Source organism: Lissotriton helveticus, chromosome 1_1 (assembly GCF_964261635.1).
Source record: "Lissotriton helveticus chromosome 1_1, aLisHel1.1, whole genome shotgun sequence".
NCBI classification, from domain to species: domain Eukaryota; kingdom Metazoa; phylum Chordata; class Amphibia; order Caudata; family Salamandridae; genus Lissotriton; species Lissotriton helveticus.
Genome location: NC_136057.1, coordinates 1,401,517,949 through 1,401,539,209, shown reverse-complemented (window position 1 = coordinate 1,401,539,209; position 21,261 = coordinate 1,401,517,949). Strand labels below are relative to the sequence as shown.

The 21,261-nt window shown below is 48.6% G+C and overlaps 1 protein-coding gene across 4 annotated transcripts in view; it reads left to right on the top strand.

Moving 5' to 3' along the window:
- Positions 1–21,261, top strand: part of ACP5 (acid phosphatase 5, tartrate resistant) — a 589,255-nt gene that overhangs the window by 213,153 nt on the left and 354,841 nt on the right. For 2 of the 4 annotated variants that reach the window (XM_078684647.1, XM_078684651.1), the window contains exon 2: positions 17,487–17,683. The exons of the other annotated variants lie outside the window; for them this stretch is intronic. In XM_078684647.1, the coding sequence (XP_078540773.1) occupies positions 17,573–17,683 (111 nt within the window). In that variant the 5' untranslated portion in view covers positions 17,487–17,572. The remainder of the gene's footprint in view (positions 1–17,486; positions 17,684–21,261) is intronic. 4 annotated transcript variants of the gene reach the window in all.

Below are 21,261 nucleotides of genomic sequence, written 5' to 3'. Positions count from 1 at the left end.
GGGTGGTGATGGACGGGGCATCTGAATCAATCAAACACTCACACCCAGTCCAAGGATCTGGGTTTAATCCATCACCGTTCTTTAGCCCACTCTGCCACCCCAGTTCAGACATGGCTAAATGCAAATCAGTCTGACCCTGAGCCTCATGGGAACAGTCCAGCCCGAACTGCCAAGCCATGTCTTCCCTGGACCGGAAACAAGCTTCGGAGGACCGGTTTCTGGCATTCCAGCCGTCTTCAGCCCGGCTTGCTTGAATCCAGTGGCAAAGTGAGCAAGGGACTCACGTCTGAGCATACCCTGCCACACTTATGGCGGCCAAAAGCGGTACAAAAGGGGGTGGTGATGGACGGGGCATCTGAATCAATCAAACACTCACACCCAGTCCAAGGATCTGGGTTTAATCCATCACCGTTCTTTAGCCCACTCTGCCACCCCAGTTCAGACATGGCTATATGCAAATCAGTCTGACCCTGAGCCTCATGGGAACAGTCCAGCCCGAACTGCCAAGCCATGTCTTCCCTGGACCGGAAACAAGCTTCCGAGGACCGGTTTCTGGCATTCCAGCCGTCTTCAGCCCGGCTTGCTTGAATCCAGTGGCAAAGTGAGCAAGGGACTCACGTCTGAGCATACCCTGCCACACTTATGGCGGCCAAAAGCAGTACAAAAGGGGGTGGTGATGGACGGGGCATCTGAATCAACCAAACACTCACACCCAGTCCAAGGATCTGGGTTTAATCCATCACCGTTCTTTAGCCCACTCTGCCACCCCAGTTCAGACATGGCTATATGCAAATCAGTCTGACCCTGAGCCTCATGGGAACAGTCCAGCCTGAACTGCCAAGTCATGTCTTCCCTGGACCGGAAACAAGCTTCCGAGGACCGGTTTCTGGCATTTCAGCCGTCTTCAGCCCGACTTGCTTGAATCCAGTGGCAAAGTGAGCAAGGGACTCACGTCTGAGCATACCCTGCCACACTTATGGCGGACAAAAGCGGTACAAAAGGGGGTGGTGATGGACGGGGCATCTGAATCAATCAAACACTCACACCCAGTCCAAGGATCTGGGTTTAATCCATCACCGTTCTTTAGCCCACTCTGCCACCCCAGTTCCGATCCAGGGAAGACATGGCTTGGCAGTTCGGGCTGGACTGTTCCCATGAGGCACAGGGTCAGACTGATTTGCATATAGCCATGTCTGAACTGGGGTGGCTGAGTGAACTAAAGAATGGTGATGGATTAAACCCAGATCAGTTGACTGGGGTTGAGTGTTTGATTTGTTCAAACGCTCCGTCCATCATCCCCTTTTGTATCGCTTTGTTCGCCCTAAGTGTGGCAGGGTATGCTCAGACGTGAGTCCCTTGTTCACTTGGCCACTGGATTCAAGATAGCCTGGCTGATGAGGATTATGAATCCGAAACCGGTCCCAGGATGCTTGTTTCCGATCCAGGGAAGACATGGCTTGGCAGTTCGGGCTGGACTGTTCCCATGAGGCACAGGGTCAGACTGATTTGCATATAGCCATGTCTGAACTGGGGTGGCTGAGTGAACTAAAGAATGGTGATGGATTAAACCCAGATCAGTTGACTGGGGGTGAGTGTTTGATTTGTTCAAACGCTCCGTCCATCATTACCCTTTTGTATCGCTTTGTTCGCCCTAAGTGTGGCAGGGTATGCTCAGATGTGAGTCCCTTGTTCACTTGGCCACTGGATTCAAGATAGCCTGGCTGATGAGGATTATGAATCCGAAACCGGTCCCAGGATGCTTGTTTCCGATCCAGGGAAGACATGGCTTGGCAGTTCGGGCTGGGCTGTTCCCATGAGGCACAGGGTCAGACTGATTTGCATATAGCCATGTCTGAACTGGGGTGGCTGAGTGAACTAAAGAATGGTGATGGATTAAACCCAGATCAGTTGACTGGGGGTGAGTGTTTGATTTGTTCAAATGCTCCGTCCATCATCCCCTTTTGTATCGCTTTGTTCGCCCTAAGTGTGGCAGGGTATGCTCAGACGTGAGTCCCTTGTTCACTTGGCCACTGGATTCAAGATAGCCTGGCTGATGAGGATTATGAATCCGAAACCGGTCCCAGGATGCTTGTTTCCGATCCAGGGAAGACATGGCTTGGCAGTTTGGGCTGGACTGTTCCCATGAGGCACAGGGTCAGACTGATTTGCATATAGCCATGTCTGAACTGGGGTGGCTGAGTGAACTAAAGAATGGTGATTGATTAAACCCAGATCAGTTGACTGGGGGTGAGTGTTTGATTTGTTCAAACGCTCCGTCCATCATCCCCTTTTGTATCGCCGTAACAAGCAGAAGCGCTCCCCTGGAGGAGAACAAAGCGCTGTAAAGGCCAAGCGCTCCCAGGCGCTTGGGGTGCGCAAAAGAAGTCCAGGGAAAGTCTAAAAAAAAATAATGAAGGCAAGGGGGGCACAGGCTGGGCCCAGGGGCCAGCTCACAGGGCCCTCCAGGCAGGGAGGCAGTCCCCAGTGGCGGTCCTCCTGGCGCCCAGCAGCAGCAGGCCCCCTCCGAGCTAGGATCCAGGAAAAGAACATTTTGTATGGGGTCCCAGTCCCTTTTTATACAAGGAAACCCTTTGTCTCAGGGTGCAGGGTGGGGGAAGACCAGTCGCAGTTGGTTTTGGAGCACTCTGTTATGCTCAGCCCCTCTCCCCATTCACTAGTCAGGCTAGGGTCATCAGTCGCACCACAGGAGGCGGAGCCAGCATTGTGTGGGGAAAGCCCAGCCGTATTCAGGTCCCAGGTGCACTCCTCCCACCCATCTGTCCGTCAATCTCCCTATTCACCACCGGGGCAGACCCATCCTGACTCTTGGAGCCAGGCTCACCAGCCAGCTCCAGCCAATCACAAGCCAGACAGGGAATTCACCTTTATTACACAGACAGGCCAACTTCTAGAAGTGGCACTTCCGCACCAGACACATTTATGCCGCACACATCATCGCGCAGCATTTAATCACACGAGTCCGCACATACCAAACTCGACCCTGCACTCCCCACGCATTAGGAACTACCAGGGACACATACATTCCCCATGCATTCCTATGAGAGGGCAGGCCAACCTCACTACACACATGCACTTTACCCTGGGACACAGTGGTAAAGTGCGCAGAAACCAAAAATCACTAACACCAAGTCACAATTAAAAGCAAAATGTTTAGGGGTGAACCTGCCAGAGGGGCCAACTCCAACATCCCCCAATCCCTTTGATACCAAAGGTGTTACGCAAGATGAAGTGGGAGGGCTGCCATCTCATCCTAATTGCTCCCCGGTGGCCACGACAGTACTGGTTCCAGGAACTTCTCTTGCTATCCCAGGACCAACCAATCCGTTTCCTTCCAACACTCACACTGCTGTCGAGGAGCAAGGGGCAGGTGCTTCACCCAGACCCTCAATCTCTCTATTTACACGCATGGCTCCTGATTTCCTAGAATTCAAGGACCTTGATATCCCTCAGGATTGTCGCGATATCTTAACCAAATCAAGAGCTCAAAGCACAATTAAGACTTATCATCTTAAATGGAAGAGATTTTGCTGTTGGTGTGAAACTAACAAGGTGCATTCGATAGAAGCCCCCGCAGAACAGATTCTTCCTTATCTGCTACATCTGGCTATGTCTGGACTCACTTTCTCATCAGTTAAAATGCATCTAGCCACTCTCTCCAGATTCAGGAAAGTTGCTAAGATTCCATCACTATGTTCATCATCTCTAATCAAACAGTTCATGAGAGGTCTTTTCAGATCTTTCCCTCCGGTGAGACCTCCTCCACCGGAGTGGGAACTTAACACGATCCTCACACAGTTGATGAAACACCCGTTCAAACTCATTCACAAAGCCGCCCTCAAGTTTCGAACATGGAAGGTTGCTCTGCTTTTGGCTATAACATCCGCCAGAAGAGTAAGTGAAATTCAAGCCTTCACTATAAAGGAACCATTTCTGCATTTCTCTAAGGATTATGTCACTCTCAGAACTAACCCTACATTCATACCTAAAGTACCGTCCCAATTTCATCTCAATGAGCTGGTGAAGTTACGAACTTTCTTTCTAAACCCGACTACACCGGCTGAAAGAACTTTACATTCTCTGGACATCAAAAGATGTTTAAAATTCTATTTGCAGAGAACAAAATCCTTTAGAAAATCTGATCAGCTATTGGTGGCTTACGGTCAAACCACACTCGGAACAGCTGTCACAAAAGCCACAATTGCTAGATGGATAGCTTCTATGATCCACTTCTGTCATGACAAAGCTAACAGACCATTGCTGAGAAAGGTTAAAGCTCATTCCACAAAAACGGTGGCAGCGTCTACAGCATTATTTGCTGGAGTAACTCTAGAGAATATATGCCGTGCTGCGACATGGAAGAATGTCCACACTTTCTCGAGACATTACTGCCTTCAATCAACATGTCAGGAAGATGCGGCGGTTGGACAGGCTGTCCTACGCTACCTTTTTCTTTGAGAACAGTTCAGGTACCCTTCGTTCTCTTAATATTCATATAAATATATATATACATAAATATATATAGAGATATATAGTTATACATCTATAAATGTATTTATTTTCATATAAGATGTACAGGTTTCTATATTGATGACTGTATATAAATGTGCATGTTTCTTTACGAATCTTTATATCATGTTGTACATGTGAAAAATCGGATTATAATGCAATTATTAATTATTTAGGGATGCAACTGGGAGTTTATCAGTACAAGTCTCCCACCATCCGCAACCGCCTGTATAATTGGCATACTGCTTGCTACTCTGATTCAGGCATGTGAATCTATCAAAGATACCCCAATACTGGATAAGAAAACAAGTTACTTACCTGTAACTACAGTTATCCAGTATTGGTATCTTTCATAGAATCACATGCACCCACCCTCCTCCCCGGAGAGTCAGTTCTCTATTTAGGGATACTTATTTCCCACTTGTACTAACGAAAATCTGAGGAGAGCTGTCTCTGCAGAGAGGGAGTGCTGGTAGCTGATCGGTTGTACCAAAAGGTTGGTTCTTTTAGCATAATGATGTAGATAGGCTACTAAGATTTGGGCCTCAGGCCTTTTTCCTTAGGGCCTACTATTGTTATTTACCTATGGCATTGCTATTTTATTTACTGTGGGACTCCCGCCTCGGCGACGGGAAATGATTCAGGCATATGAATCTATGAAAGATACCAATACTGGATAACTGTAGTTACAGGTAAGTAACTTGTTTTCTTATCTTACTGCTAATATAATCCCCTCACAAATGCTGGGCACACAAATATCTCAGCTGCAGATGTTTTTAGCACTGTGATATATTCTAACATGCAGCCTCCTTGTGACCAGATCAGTAAGCCAGAACAGATTTACTGTCACATTTGGCAATTTCATTGCATCCAATTTTTTTAAGTAAATGCATAAAATGACTGTCAAACTCTGCTTTTCAATCTCAGCCCCTCATGACTCCACCCGTTTTTCTCTGCCTCACCTTGACGCCCAATGTATAGGTTTCCAGAGTAATCTTTTCCCAATTCCAGCACTGGTAATGAGGGAATCCGTGATGAAGGAGGTCATTGGGGGCGGGGAAGGCGTCAACAAAGACTGTCACACCAGGCTCCTCCAATGCTAACGGTACTCTGCCTATAACCCTCACAGTTTTTGTATAGCAGTTGACATCACCTTTCACCGCCTAGCTTCTGCTAAGAGCAGGTGGAGCACTCAAGGTGTTGGTTTGATGTGGTTACATTTGCAGAGGTTCTGCGGGTTCTGCTAATTAATGAGATTCTTTGGAAGACCTGAATCGATGAGGTTACAGTAGTCAAGGTATTCCATTTCTGTCTTGTGAGTTCCCCATAATGATCAGTTTGGAGGGGATGGAAATATCTTGAAAGAAGAGTTGCAAGTTAACCCCTTTAAGCACTGTGCTGATTTGTGTAATAAAGGAGTGCTCAGCCTGAAAGATAACCCGCATGTTTCTACCTTTAGCAAAATTAATGGGGGCTGGGGGGTGGTCCCAGGTTTTGGGGCCCCACGAAGACCATGGAGTCAGGTTCAGATGCTCCACTGTCTGAATGTCATTTTTCATTCTTGCAGAGGTAGCTGTCCTTCATTGATTGGAATATATGGTCTGGAAGTTGGTGATGGTGGCCTAGAAGTGGGAAGCTGATTTTGTTGTCATTGTTGCCTTGGCATTTGTTTTTTTGTATTTTATATTCTGTTTTTATATTCTGTTTGGCGTTCCTTTGTGCCCCTTGCCCTCTGTGCCGCTCCCCGCTGCTTCTCCCCTGCAGCCCCGCCCCTTTTTTCCCTTCTGTGTCCTGTCCCCTCGCCCATTGGCTGCCCCGCTCCCAGCTGCTCCTCCCTCCCACTTCGCCTCTTATGGAGGACGCCGCGCGGAAGCGCAGCGGACGCGCGCAGCTGGCGCGCCAAAGGGAAGCCCGTCTGCGCCCGTCCTCGCCTGAACCTCTCCCAGCGCCAGGACCCCTGCACCACGCGCCCCCCGCAACGCCAGATTGCACTACGACTCCAGCACCCTCCACGCACTCAACCCCGGACGATACCACCCCTGCTGCCAGGCCATCCCGAAGCACACCCAAGGGCCTTTCACCTGCCGGAACTGCAGATACACCAGCATCCAGCCTGCCAAACCACCAACCAGAGAACCCAACCACCTCAGATGCATCCTCCTCAACACCCGCTCTGCTCGCAAGCACGCCATCGAACTTTGGGACCTTCTAGACTACCTCCCCCGACGTCGCCTTCTTGACAGAGACCTGACTGAACACCACCTCAGCACCTGACATCGCCATAGCCATCCCACAGGGCTACAAGATCTCCCACAGAGACTGCGCCAACAGAGCTGGAGGGGGAATCGCCATCGTCCACAAAGACACCCTCAGTCTCGACCAACACCGACGAAACCCTCACCACTGCCGAGCACATGCACTTCCAGATCCACACCGACCCCAACACGACCCTCAGAGGAACACTCGTCTACAGACTACCCGGACCACGACCACAGTTCAGCGACACCATCGCCGACCTCGTCAGCACCCACGCCCTCGCCTCCACGGACTACATCCTCCTCGGGGACCTGAACTTCCACCTCGAGAACAACAACGACGCCAACTCCACCACCCTGATTGACAATCTCGCCAACCTCGGACTCAAACAGCTCTTGACAACACGCACCCACGCCGCTGGACACACGCTGGACCCCATCTTCTCCACATTCCCCCACGTCTCCTTCAACCACACCACCGTACCCCACTGGACCGACCACAGATGCGTCCACTTCACCTTCAGGAAACCCACCACACACCACCACACCCAACAGTTGCCATGCCGCAGCTGGGGCAAGGACACCAAGGACCAACTGACCACCACCCTCGCCCTGAGACCACCCGCCGACCCCACCGACCCCGACACCGCCGCTACCAACCTCAAACAGTGGATCAACGACTGCGCCAACACCCTCGCCCCTCTCAAGATCTCCACAACCAACCACACCAACAAGAAAGCCGCCTGGTTCACCGAAGACCTCCGGACCTCCAAGCACACCTGTCGGAAGCTGGAGAAGAAATGGCTCCGTGACCGATCACCAGACAGCCTCACAGCCCACAAGAACGCCACCCGCAGACACCACCAACTCATCAGGACCGCCAAAAGGACCGCTTTCAAGGACCGCCAAGACAACAACGCACACAACACCAAAGAGTTCTTCAGCATCGTGAAAGAACTCTCCAACCACAGCTCCAACACCAATGACATTCCACCATCACAAGACCTGTGCGACTCCCTGGCCACCTTCTTTCACTGCAAGATCACCGACATCCACGACAGCTTCAACTATGACACCCCCACACCCACCACCAAGACCACCATCCCCCCAACCTCCACCCACACCAGTCGCCTGACCGCCTGGTCCAACGTCAGCGACGAAGACACCATCAAAACCATGAACTCCATCCACTCCGGATCCCCATCCGACCCGTGCCCTCACCACGTTTTCAACATAGCCAGCACAACCATCGCACCCCACCTCCGGAAAACAATCAACATCTCCTTTGAAACAGCATCCTTCCCGGAAAGCTGGAAGCACGCTGAGATCAGCGCCCTTCTGAAGAAACCCAAGGCGGACCCCAAGGACCTCAAGTGCTTCCGGCCCATCTCCCTGCTCCCGTTCCTGGCAAAAGTGACAGAGAAAATTGTTAACAAACAGCTAACCCGATACCTCGAAGACAATAACATCCTGGACCCTTCCCAATCTGGCTTCCGCAGCAACCACAACACCGAGACCGCCCTCATCGCCGCCACCGACGACATCAGGATCCTGATGGACAAAGGAGAAACAGCCGCCCTCATCCTCCTCGACCTGTCAGCTGCCTTCGACACGGTCTGCCACCGCACCCTATCAGCGCGCCTCCATGACGCTGGAATTCAAGAGAAGGCCCTGGCCTGGACCACATCCTTCCTCTCCGGCAGAACCCAGAGCGTCCGCCTCCCACCCTTCCGCTCAAAAACCACCGAGATCATCTGCGGCGTCCCACAGTGATCCTTCCTTAGCCCGACGCTGTTCAACATCTACATGGCACCTCTCGCCCACGTCGCACGACAGCACCACCTCAACATCATCTCCTACGCCGACGACACCCAGCTGATCATATCCCTCACCGAAGACCCCCACACCGCCAAAGCCAACCTCCACAGAGGAATGAAGGCCGTCGCCGACTGGATGAAGGACAGCAGACTGAAGCTGAATTCAGACAAGACGGAGGTCCTCATCCTCAGACCCACCCCATCAGCCTGGAACGACTCCTGGTGGCCCACATCGCTAGGCACAGCCCCGGAACCCACCAACCACGCACGCAAGCTGGGGTTCATCCTCGACTCCACCCTCTCCATGACCAAGCAAATCAATGCCGTCTCCGTGTCCTGCTTCAACACCCTCCGAATGCTCCGTAGGATCTTCAAATGGATCCCTCCCGACACGAGAAAAACTGTCACCCAGGCCCTTATCACCAGCAGACTCGATTACGGAAACGCCCTCTACTCAGGAACAACTACCAAGCTCCTGAGACGACTACAACGAATGCAGAATGCCTCGGCACGACTGATCCTCGACGTCCCCCGACGCAGCCACATCACACCCCACCTGAGAGGCCTACACTGGCTCCCCGTCAACAAGAGAATCACCTTCAAACTCCTCACCCACGCACACAAAACGTATCCAGAAAACCACCGCCGGCAAGACCTGGAACGCTCTCCCTACCAGCCTACGACAGACCCAGGACCTGCTGGCCTTCAGAAGACTTCTCAAGACCTGGCTCTTCGATCAGAAGCAGCCCCCCCCCCCCCAGCGCCTTGAGACCCTCACGGGTATGTAGCGAGCTGTACAAATGCATTGATTGATTGATTGATTGATTGTTACATATTCAGTAATTCACTGAAGAGCAAAGAGAGGTGCAGTAAATTCTGAGGTGCTCCGCATGTCGCCAGTCGGCAAGAGGATTCCACAGAGCACATTCATAATATTTGTTCATGTCTGGAAAAAGGACTGGATCAAGGTAAATGCAGATCCAGACTCAATCATTCAATTCTTTTTTTTTTGTGGAATATTTTTATTTGCATTTGGTCCAGTAACATTAATACAACCATAGTCACGTCATCATCAAACCACAGTTTCCTACCCACACCCCACCACCCCCCGCCATATGCCCAAATATACATCAGTCTGTTTTGTAGTCCCGCTCAATGACTCCGCCGCCAACATCACCCATAGCACATTGTCCAGGTTCACCCCGAGCCTTCCCCTCCCCAAAATTGCCTCATCCATCCGTACCGCCTTACAATCCCCCATCAAGGCCATGATACTTTCGCCATTTACTCCAAACTCTTCCAAACTTCTTTGGGCAGCCTCTTGCCTTGTAGGTGACCCTTTCTGCAGCCATGTAGAGGTCCATACCCCTCCTCCATTCCTCAATCTGTGGCGCCGAGCTCGCCCCCCAGAATTTCGCAACATCCCTTTTAGCCACTACCAGGGCCAGAGCCAGGAAAATCAATAATGGACGCGCCAAATCTACATCATTAGTCATACCTAACAGGACTAACTTGGGATCTCTTGGCAGAGGGGCTTCTAATACCGCCATCAGTTCTTTCAGGATCTCCCCCCAATACATTTGAATCGTTGGACAGGACCTGATTACATGGAAAAAATCCTCTCCCTCCTGGCCACACCGGAGGCAGTTCGTATCTCCTATCTTCCCCATTTTGTGTAGCCGCACCCTGTCAAAATAGGTTCGATGCAGTACATTAAATTGGATAAGTCTCAACCGGGACTTAATGGCTACCTCTCTCGGATGCATGAGCACAGTGTCCCAGTCCACCAAGTCCATCTCACCTACCTCTCGCTCCCATTTAGTTCTAAGAGTTGCTAGGCTGTCCGGCATGTTGTTCATTATAGTCCGATATTTGAGTGAGACCGCCCTTTCTGGTATGTGCTCCAAAGCAACCTACCCTCCAGGGGAGCATATTCAGGTACGGTGTCTTCCGATATCTCTTCCGCTCGCCATGCGTGCCTCAGCTGAGCATACTTTAAATATTGCGTGGGAAGCAATCCAAATTCTACCCTCAAAACCGAGAAAGATTTCAGAACCCCTCTAACAGTCACGTCCCCTATCGTAGATATCCCTACATCGTCCCATTTCTTAAAACCCTTCAATTTATTCAGCTCCTTCAGCCAAACACAATGCCACAGTGGTATCTGTCTTGTAAGCTTTTTTTCCCACCCTATAGTCCTGGTCGCTCTGTGCCACAGTACCAGCGTCAGTCTAGTGGCCGGCAGTAATCGGCTCTTCCCCGTACCCCCATACAAATAATAAGTATATGGACGGTTACCCATAACACTCCTTTCCAGGGCATATGTAGGGTGAGTAGCGGAGGCGTGAGCCCAGTCGTTAATCGTTATCAAATGTTCCGGCCAGTAGTAGGCCTCAACATCCGGGAGAGAGATCCCTCCACTATATTGGTGCCTCTGCAGGGTTGACAGTGCTACTCTAGGCTGTTTACCTAACCACAGACAGGTCCGGAGTTCTGAATTTATGTCTAAGAATACTCTTCTTGGAAGGGGGTAATATTCGTTCTGGAACGCATATAGAAGTTTAGGTAGCGTCACCACTTTGAACATGGCCGCGCGACCCAGGAGCGTCAGAGGCAGTAACCTCCATCTAGTCGCGTCCTCCACAAAGTTGCGTATTATCCGCCTAACATTTCTATCGCATGAGCTTTTTCTATCCTTTGTCACAAAAACCCCAAGATAGACGAACCCTTCTACAGTCGTCTGCAGCCTGTCTGGGAGATTTGTCCACTGCTCCCTACCACTAGGGTCATAGAGGACCGATTTATGCCAGTTAATTTTATACCCTGAATGCGCTCCATAGCCAATCATTTCAATTCTTAAGGTTTTTTTTTTTTAGTTTTATATAGAGCAAACTCGACCAGAAGGTATCGGAGCACTTTACATGAGCACTTGTTGCGTTACAGATGGACACATTCATTTTGTTAGGCACGGGGAGATTAAGTTGCCCGGAATCACCGGATGTTGAGCGTTCCTTCTGAGACTCGAGCCTGATTCCCCAGCTTTGAGGTCGGCGCTCTAGCCGTTAGGCCACATCCTGTCAATGTGGATTTCACAGCCCACCTTATCATAAGCAGTGGAGATGCCGAGTATTCAGCTGTATTTATTTCTCTTCATTCAGGGAGTCGAGGAGGGGATCTCTGATGTTGTCTAGACCGGGTTGGAATCCTGATTAGTGATGGTGGAAGAGAGAGTTTTGTTGCATGTATTCTTAGAGTTATGGAAGAAGAACACCCCAATCATTGGTTTGTGTCTCCCTCTATTTCCTCTACTTTGTATGTACTATGTAGGTGCTAATCTTTTTTTATGTCACTGTGCTCGTTATACGTTGGTCACACATTTATCCGTCTTGTTCCTTCATGCCAAAATCATTCTTCATTTTCATAATGTGATCAAAATCCACCCATCCTTTGCTTCTCAATGAATACTGTATACTAGGCAGGGACATATCATCTTATCTTTGCCCTGTTCCCGATGCCTTTAGGACATGAAATGTCCTCCTTCAGGGGCGAAACCATATGTCCCAATCTGAAAACAAATAAAGAAAAGTACACTGGCATTTGCGAGGTGTAAAGCCTCAAAAGCAATGTTAAATGTTTACTTATCTGACTCAGGACAGTAAATAAATAATCATTCATGCTTGCCTAGAAATATCAATCACTAAGGTTGGAAAACATAAGGCCACGAGTTCAAAAAGTCGTTATTAAAACACTCACTACAACATTTTCTAGCCAGCATGTATTCCGGAAACACAATGTGTGTTCAGGAGGTTTTGTCAAATTCTGTACCTCGTCACTTCTCTTTCCATGATCTTGCGGGGTAAAGATGGTTGCCAGGATCTCTGGATCAACTGATGTGTTTTGTCAGAAGTTGAGCGGTGATAGAATTATGGAGTGAGAGTTTTACCATGAATCATTTTACCTACTGGAACTAAAGGTGCTGCAGCACTCCCAGAATTCATCATGCTGTAGTTCAGAAGGTGAATGAGCAATAAAGATGCCTTTAAATATTGTGTCCACTTACATTCTAGTACTGGGGCTCACTCATAGTGTTATTAGTGTACCTCACTTCTGACCAGCAGCACCCCTGATCTTCCAGTACTGGGAGGTGCTCTGCCACTCTTTCTCCATCCTAACCTATTTGACCCTCTGATAGTCCAGTAATGGAACAACCGCAGACAACTGAGGGTTAACCACAGCTCTTGGACTCCAGGAGGAAATGTGGGACACTTTTGCTTTTTTGAATTGATTCTTTCCTGTCCTGAACACTGCCCACCCCAGTACATGTAAGAGGAGGCTGCCTCTGACATCGCACTGGCTGCAGTCCAGGATGCACCTGGCCTGCCTGGCAGGAAGTTGAAGGCGCAGCTGCTTCCTGTCCAACTTCCCGCCATTTCCTCTGGCCATGGCTGATAACGCAGCAAACAGGAAGTGCTGCGTGCAGGTGCGGGAGAGAGTCGTGGGCCTCGTGCTCCTGCACACCATCCTCTCCAGCTTTCCGTTTATCATCGGTATCGGTGGTCGCTGTGTTACATCATTAGTAATTATGATTAAAAGCCCCGATTATGGCACTCATTTCCGTCTGCAATGAAACCGAGAGCTGTGCATGAGCCTTGCCAGAAATGTTTCGACACCTGGTGTGTTTATATGGGTGCCTCATCAGTGCACGAGGGCACCAGTGTCCTCATGACACCCGCCGCTATTAGGAAACGACCTCAGTGGTCTCTCTTGGTGAGTACAGTGATGGGGTTGGCAGGAGCCACTAGTCGTAGCATCGTGACGCTATGTGTGAACTTGGGCAAACAAATCGACTTTGTCTAGCGCTGTTTTTAACCTTCTTTGGGGGCTCACTCATTCTGCACATCAGTACACTTCAAAGGAGTCTCATTGACGTCCTATCAGTAGACTCACACATGATTGTGGAGTGTCAGTCTTTCCCCCTCACACCCCTCATACATTTGATGGAGTCTCACTCTCATCACTAGCCCATGACGCTTCAGTGGAGTCTCGCTTATCCCTTTTCACTGTTCTCGTGCACAGCAGTGGAGTCTGTCTCACTCATTACTGGCCTCAAACACTGCAGTGGGGTCTCGTTAATCCCTCTCTCTGGCCTTATACTATTCAGGACACTCTTCCCCTTATTACCTTCATACGCTTTAGAGAATTTGTGCTACTTCAACACAATGTCCTGTCCCGAGGTTCATGCCTCCAAGAAAGAGAGACAGAGAGAGAGAGGCAGGCAGGCTGTGGTCCACTCGGTCCCTTCACAGGGACACGGACATCCAGCCCTGGGAACAGGGGTTCACAAGATGTTGGTTGTTACCAGTGGCGTAATGCAAGATGATGGGGTCCCCCTGCAGATTATGATAAGGGGCCCCTGATCCTCGGTCATCTGACACATATTCATTCGCACTGGGCGGAATGGGGCCCCCCTGAAAGTTTGACGGTCCCCCTGAAGGTTTGGGGTTCCTTGTGTGCAACACACAGACACCTCTTGCTGTTACAAAGCCTTCCTAGTAAACACGGTCAACATTGGCTGCCTGGCAGCACGATGACTTTACACGTGCGAAGCACATGTGACCCACTGGGCCCTGTTAACTGTGCACACTATCCAAGTGCTTGCGATATAGGCAGTGCCACATTAAGGCAGCCTTCTTGTTATGCCACCACACATGACCAGTAGAGGACACCAGGTTTCAACTAATGGACTCAAGAATGGCCCAAATCTGAGAAAAATGAGTTATTGGGGGTAGGAGATTCCAAAAATTCTTGCATCAGTTAACGATGGAAAGAAGAATACTGGGATTCGGATGAGGTCCGGTAATAGGTCTCTAATTGGGGAGGCCTTGGTGTGCCGGCCCATCTGGATCAGTGGGGAATGACCAACAGGAGGGGGAGCTAGCTATGTGTGTGTGTCAGCCAAGAGGGATATGATAGAGCATGAAATAGCGCTAATATTCAATCAATAACTTGGTAGAATCCGCTCAAAGTGTAAACAGTTTCTACTGCCTGAGTCTCTGACTGAGAGGTAGCTGAGACTACAGTGCTACCTACCCCTGGCACTTCCCTTGCTACTCACTATGCTTCCCAAGATCTCAAACCTCCTGTAGCCAGCAGGAACTAAAGACCATAAGTTGACTTTTTTGTAGTTTTGTAATTGTAAATTGTATTTATATAGCGCGTACTACTCCTGATGATGCTTTGGAGCGCTTTGCAGAGAGTAGCACACGTCTCTGAAACCCAAGGTTAGAGGTAAAAATGTAGTAGATTAGTAAAAGTTTTTTATTTTTATTTACTTCTTTGCGGATTCGTTTTGGTAAGTGTGGTAACTTTGTGCTAGTGAGATCTCATTTGCTTACTGTATTGTTTTGAAAGAGATGGGTTAATTGAAGTTGATTTGTTAAGTGAAGAAGTTAGTTGTTATTTAGAGTTGTGGACATGTGCGCTGTTAGTTGGTTGAATGGGGTAATAGAGGGAAGAGTTTGGGGGGGATGTTTGGGAGTCCATAGTAGTCAGAAAAGTTTGGGATGAGTCACAGAGTGGAGATTGTGTTAGTATCAACCAATATAGAGATTACTTACCAAAGGCATTTTTTGCAAATGATGACAGTTGTGTTGAGCATGATAAAGTTAGGTTCAAGAGCTAGGAAGAGCTATTACAATGTTATCATTGTGGTCATTGAAAAGCAAAATAAATAGATTATATTTCAATGTCACTTTTTAAACCAGGTGCAAAATTGCATGAACAGGGATTCCATTAACAAATTCCAGCAGTCATTATCTATAAGAACACGAAAATGATTACGCGCAATGAGTACTTTGCTCCTCCATACATGAGAGTTTGACGCTAATAAGACAATGTGCAAGAGAAAAATGCCTCTTGAGGCAGTTCTTGGTCTGCCAAAATGTACACTATTTTAGTACAATGCAGCAGATAACTTTGCAAGCATTTTCAGCAGTCACTTTAATGGTGTTTCCTCATTAGAGTTCTGTCGGGCAGGGACCTAGGCAAATCCCCGGAAGTTTTTGAGACATTACCAGATTCATGGTGTAGGAATGTTTATCCTGAGTCCGTAGCATACTCGTCATAGCCATTAAGGCCCACCTTTGAGCTTCTGGCCTCAGAGGGTTTGGTGGTTCAGGAATGGTTTACAGACTGGTCTAACGTTTGCCAGGGGTTGGTATTACGTCATGTCAACTCCTACTTCCTGGTTTTGGTCCTGTGTGAGGTGGGATCACCTCATAATGAAATGACTGTGACTAGGGTCCTACGGACTAAGCATAATGAATATTACTGGTAAATAACCAGGGCATTTCAAAACCTGCCACCCATGAATGCGTCACAATACAGGGGGCAATAAAAATGCACTGGCAAAGTAAATGTCGCAGCATTTTAGAGCATAGGACTATTGGCTTTGCCAGTGTTTGTTTTGACTGATTGGCTCGCTACTGGGGGGCTGTGAACCTTGATAATCCACCTGCTGTGAGCCGTGATTAGATGTGTAAACATTCTGCTCCCCTCTCATGCTCCTGTCAATCAAATGGGGAGTTTTGTGTAGAACTGCTAGATGAAGACTTGTCGCAGACGCAACACTTAAAACTCTAAAAACCAGTGGTCGAAGTGGGCAGGATCTGAGGGGCACAATGTGCCCATACTATTTTAATTCAAGCAAAACAGTTCCCCAATTTTTGAGAAAAGACAACCGTCCCAGGTCGGTTAAGTCTGAGAGTTTCAATGTTGCAGCTGAACTGTAAGGCAAGGAGTCTCCTGTGCTGTGAAACCGAGGGAGGTGAAGATAGCTAAACATGCCTTCTTACCAGGGTGCCTGCTTGCTGAAATAAATTTAAACGTACGCATCTGATCAATCTGCAGATGTAAAGGGTGCCTGGAAGCTGGTATTGGCTTTAATTGATGGAATCACTTGAAGCTTCCTGATTACACAGGTGTATTCTTTTTGAGTGGTGATGCCAGAGAGTTACCCAGTTGTAACAGAATCGCACTACTTACTGTCTGGGAATTACTGAAATATATATTTTGGAAGCACCATTTTTTTTATCTTAAAATCTTTTTGCGCATTTTGTAGCTGCCTATCTTATACTGTGTGTAATGAAAGTTTCAAATAATGACTTCCATATATACAGTGCTTTCTTTAACAGACTGAGACATTGTAGCACTAAACATACACAAGTCACTATTCTCCATTGCAGGAACCAGGACTAATTTCTCACGTATTAACTTAACTTGCATCTATTTTTCATTTAAGATGTGTGTTTTATGTGTAGTTACCTGAAGGTGAAAGACCAAAAAGATTTACAGAATATTTTGGTTTTTAGCTGCGCTTTTAACCCCACTTCCACGATCACTCACCCCTCCCCCATTGTGCACAGCATCACAGTCCCCCATAGTTTTTTTTAATACACTTCGACTACTGATAAAAAAACACAACAATGAACAGATTTGCAAGTTTATCTCCTTTGGTACAAAGGCCTGCCAAACCCAGGTGGACTGTTTTCTTTCACTTCCATCAGAGAAAAGAGCTGTACAGTACTAAAGTTCATTCGAGAAAAATATGCAGGACTGCTCTACTCAGGTGCTGAAACACCTCAACTACTAACCTGATGTAAAGTAGTGGGCTCTAGGCCCACATACTACTGAATAAGGCACCCAGACACCTTGGTATGGTTACTAGAACAGCCCCTTTTATTAGCAGGGTCACCTGATGCAGTTGCACCAGTGCCCAGGAGTGGTGGTGGTGGGGGGGGTGGAGTCCAACTGGTAATCATGGCTGACTTTTCATACCGAACAAGGGGAAGAGAGGGCTCATATTCTGTCTTTGTGTATTTCCTGTCAGGTGTCTTGCACGTCATTACTCGCTGGCTGAGCAACACAAGATAGGTACTTGTTACCCCCTCACCCCCTCTTGGTGAAGCCCCACCGATGCCTGGGACTGTAAATGGAATCGATTCTATCCGATGGGAGAACAAAGTGGCCAACCCGAGCTTGAGAAGGCAACAAGGCAGAAGGTACCCTGTAAGACACCACCCCCAGGTAGGGTGACCAGAATTCTAAAGTCAAAAACCAGGACATTTCACAAAAATAGAAGGACTACAATTTTACTTCAAGAGTGTTGTAATCTGCCACTGTTTATATATTCCTTGTATGCAGTGTTGCAGTTTATCTAACAAAGAGAGCGCACAGTGACAGTGCTCCCCAGGAGAGCATTACAAAACAGCAGTTAGAACATACATAACATGCAATTTTTAAACCTAGTAGCTTTCCTGTTAATTAAACTGCTTTCTTGAAACAACTGCTAACTATCCCTGCTTTGTGAAACATAAAAAAGTACCTCCTGCCGTTTTCAGTCGACCCTCTCTAAAAACCGGAATGAGATAAATTTCCTGAAATCTGCAGACACAGCTGGTGAAAAACCAAAACCATCCGGGCAAATCCGAGACACCGGGTCACCCTACCCCCAGGCTGTCGTAATACAGGGAGCCCAGGCCTGTCAGCTACAAACGACCACGAAGGATACATATAGGCAGGGATTGCTGCCTTACATGCATGCCATCCCTTGCCTGGTGGCCAGTCAGTGCCAGGCCATACACTGCTGATTACCTACTCCTTACACACTCCTCTCCAACTCCTGTGCCACACCCCTTCCAGGACCCATCCTCCTTTTTTTTTAACACATTTTATTGAATTTTTGTTCAGAGGACATACATCTTGTCACTTTGCCATTAAATACATGGTACGTTCATATCGTCCAAGTCATAAATGCAAATACAGTAGAACATTACTTCACCTTTCAGCCAGGCAGTGGCAGCCTCTGCACTTTCAGCGTGCAGTGCACAGTCTTTCTTGAGTCAGGTGTCATAACTCCGTCGCCGAGCAGCATAGCTCCGCGGGACTCAAGCTATTTAGTACGCATTCATTCTAGATACAGTCGTCTTCCATTCAATAGAGCAGGTAACTAAGCATCCAACTCCTCTTCCCTCCCATCCCCCCGCTAACAGACTCACACCCATCCCCTCGCAATCCGTCCCCCCCATCCTCCACTCTCCCCTCAGACATGCCGCTTCACCAATGCCATGTGTGTCGCTCATAATGTATTCCGCACACTCCAATTAAGACCTTTGTCAATGGACTAATCACCATCTGAGAGAAAGCGCCCAATCAGGCGACCCCACCCCCCCCTACTTGGTCATCACCCTGATCGCAGCTGAGGTTCCATACAACCTAACGGGCACGTAAGATCAGGAGGATCAGTCCTCTTCGTCAGTCAGGTCCTTAAGTAGATCCGTCAGTGCTACCCAGGCTCTGGCTGTGTCCCATAACTTGTCATTATCAGTTCTACTAGCGAGTTGAAGTTGCAGGGTCCCCTCGTAGCCCGCCCATTTGAGAAATTCTCTGAGCAAGCGCCCTGCATTAGGGCCTGTGGCCGCTTTCCAGTGACTGGTGATTTCGCGCTTGACTAGAACCAGACCCAAATCTAAACACCCGCTAGTAGTTTTGTTGCGGGCAGTGTGGGGGAACCAGTGTAGCAGACAAACAGCTGGAGTACTTTGTAGGTCCCTCTCTGTCACCTTAGTCAATTTGGTCATTATCTCTCCCCAGTACCCCCGGAGTATAGGGCAATCCCAGAGCATATGCATGTACCCTGCATCCTCCAGTCTGCATCGTTGACAGGCAGCATGAGAGTCAAAGAACTCATTAAGTTTTGAAGGAGTGAGGTACACCCGATGGAACACATAGAATTGGATGAGTTGAAATCTGGCGTTCCGGGAACATTTCCATGCTCTTTCCATCAGCATTTCCCAAGGTTTAGGCTCAATGGGAGTTCCGAGGTCCACCTCCCACTTGGCGCGCAATCTTTCCAGTGGGGTCCTCAAGCCCTGTGTCAATCTGTGGTACAGGCACGTGACCGCCTTGACCCGCCCCGCAGAGGTGACCACGTATTTGCAAGGGGGGAAAACCTGCGGCTCCTCCAGTCCCCCCTTCCAATGTTTGCGGATCGCCACCGTCACGGCCGCATGTGGGAGTAAGTCCTGCGCAGGGAGCTCGTATCTGTCCACTAGTTCTTGATTCCAGGAAAAGATCTCATATCTCTAAAAGAGATAAAAGCAGAGAACAGAAAAGCTCCCTTCTTTCTGTAAGTTCAAGCAGCATTAAGAGGAAAGTGTTACTACGGACTGCTATGTCAGACAGTGGCATGAGTGAGTGCTCTAACAGAATGTGCTGCCCTGTACCAGTAAGATGACAGTGACATGCTTTCGAAGACTTAGAAGCTGCTTTGTTGTCAGAGCAGAGGCATGGCCTACCTGCTTGTGAAAGCCATTCTGTTGTTTGGGAAGGAGGAAGACCGCATGCGCATGGCTCCCCTGGCGTGGCCCCAGCAGTGTGTGGACTGCATGCTGATGTACTACCCTATGTCAGCTTTTGTCCCCAGTTGCAAGTTTTCATAGTCAGGATGGGCATCCCCCTTACACAGTGGTAAAGCTATCCTGTTGCCCCCTTTTGCGCCGTTTTCCCCAGGCAAGCTACTCCTGCTGATATGCTGGCACAAAAATCTACTCAGCAAGTTCAGTGAGTCGAACCTGGGACCAGAGAGAGCATGCAGCATGTGTGGTAAGTACCAGAGCTATCTCACCCATGTACCAAGTTTACACAGATGACTGCAGCAGGTGCCTTACTCCTCTAAACACTCTCAAAATGGTGACTGCTCTGTGAACAGTGGTAATCCATATGCACTGAAAAGCTGCCTTCGACTGTGGTGCCAGCCCCTTCTGGCTTTACCTTCTGTCACCTCTGTTTTAAAATTTCCATGTTCCCGGACAATATATTTGGCATTTACAATATTAGTGTTGCATCCTAGCCCTTAAGTGCTCCGTCGGCCAACGGCCGTCGTAAGCACTACCTCCGTAGTGCTGTGCACGTCCATTGGCCGACGTGGCCCCTCCCACTCATTAAAACTGCCACACCGCGGCGGAATTCACGCCGCGGTTAAGTGTAAAGACATCAGGCATTGTGTATAAACCATACGTGAATGAGCCTGGTTGAGTTCAAGCCAGCAAGGTTAAAATATATGTCTTGTGAGTTACCTGCCTATGTTTGCAGAAGGCACACAACCTCCTGAGCTATGTTAATAGGATAAAAACCTGTGACCTGCATGTTAGACAAGCATCCCTGCAAACACGCATGGACCCACATTTCTAGGATATTTATATAATGCAAACCTGTGTCAGACGGGTTACATAGAATGTTCTGTAGCTACCGGCCGTCTCTAGTCAGTTATCTAATGATTCAAACGTGTATTCAGTGATTACACACATTATACAGTGCTTTATTTGTAAAAGAACGAGTGCGGGTACCCAAAGCAAAACAGAAGCAGCCGCTGGCGCAATTTAATGTGAGAACCTCGAAATTGCAAGGTTGCACAGTCTCCAATCCACCTCAGGGTTCTCTAATCCACTTCCAGACACTCCCTGCCCCTTTATCTCACTCTTGCAGGTTCCTGCTTTCTCTTTTAGAGACGATTACCATATTTTCCTTCCTCCTCCTTTTCCCTATGTCTATTTCCCCCTCTTTCTCTGGGAAATGCAAGATGAGGAAAAATAAGTGGAGGTCCC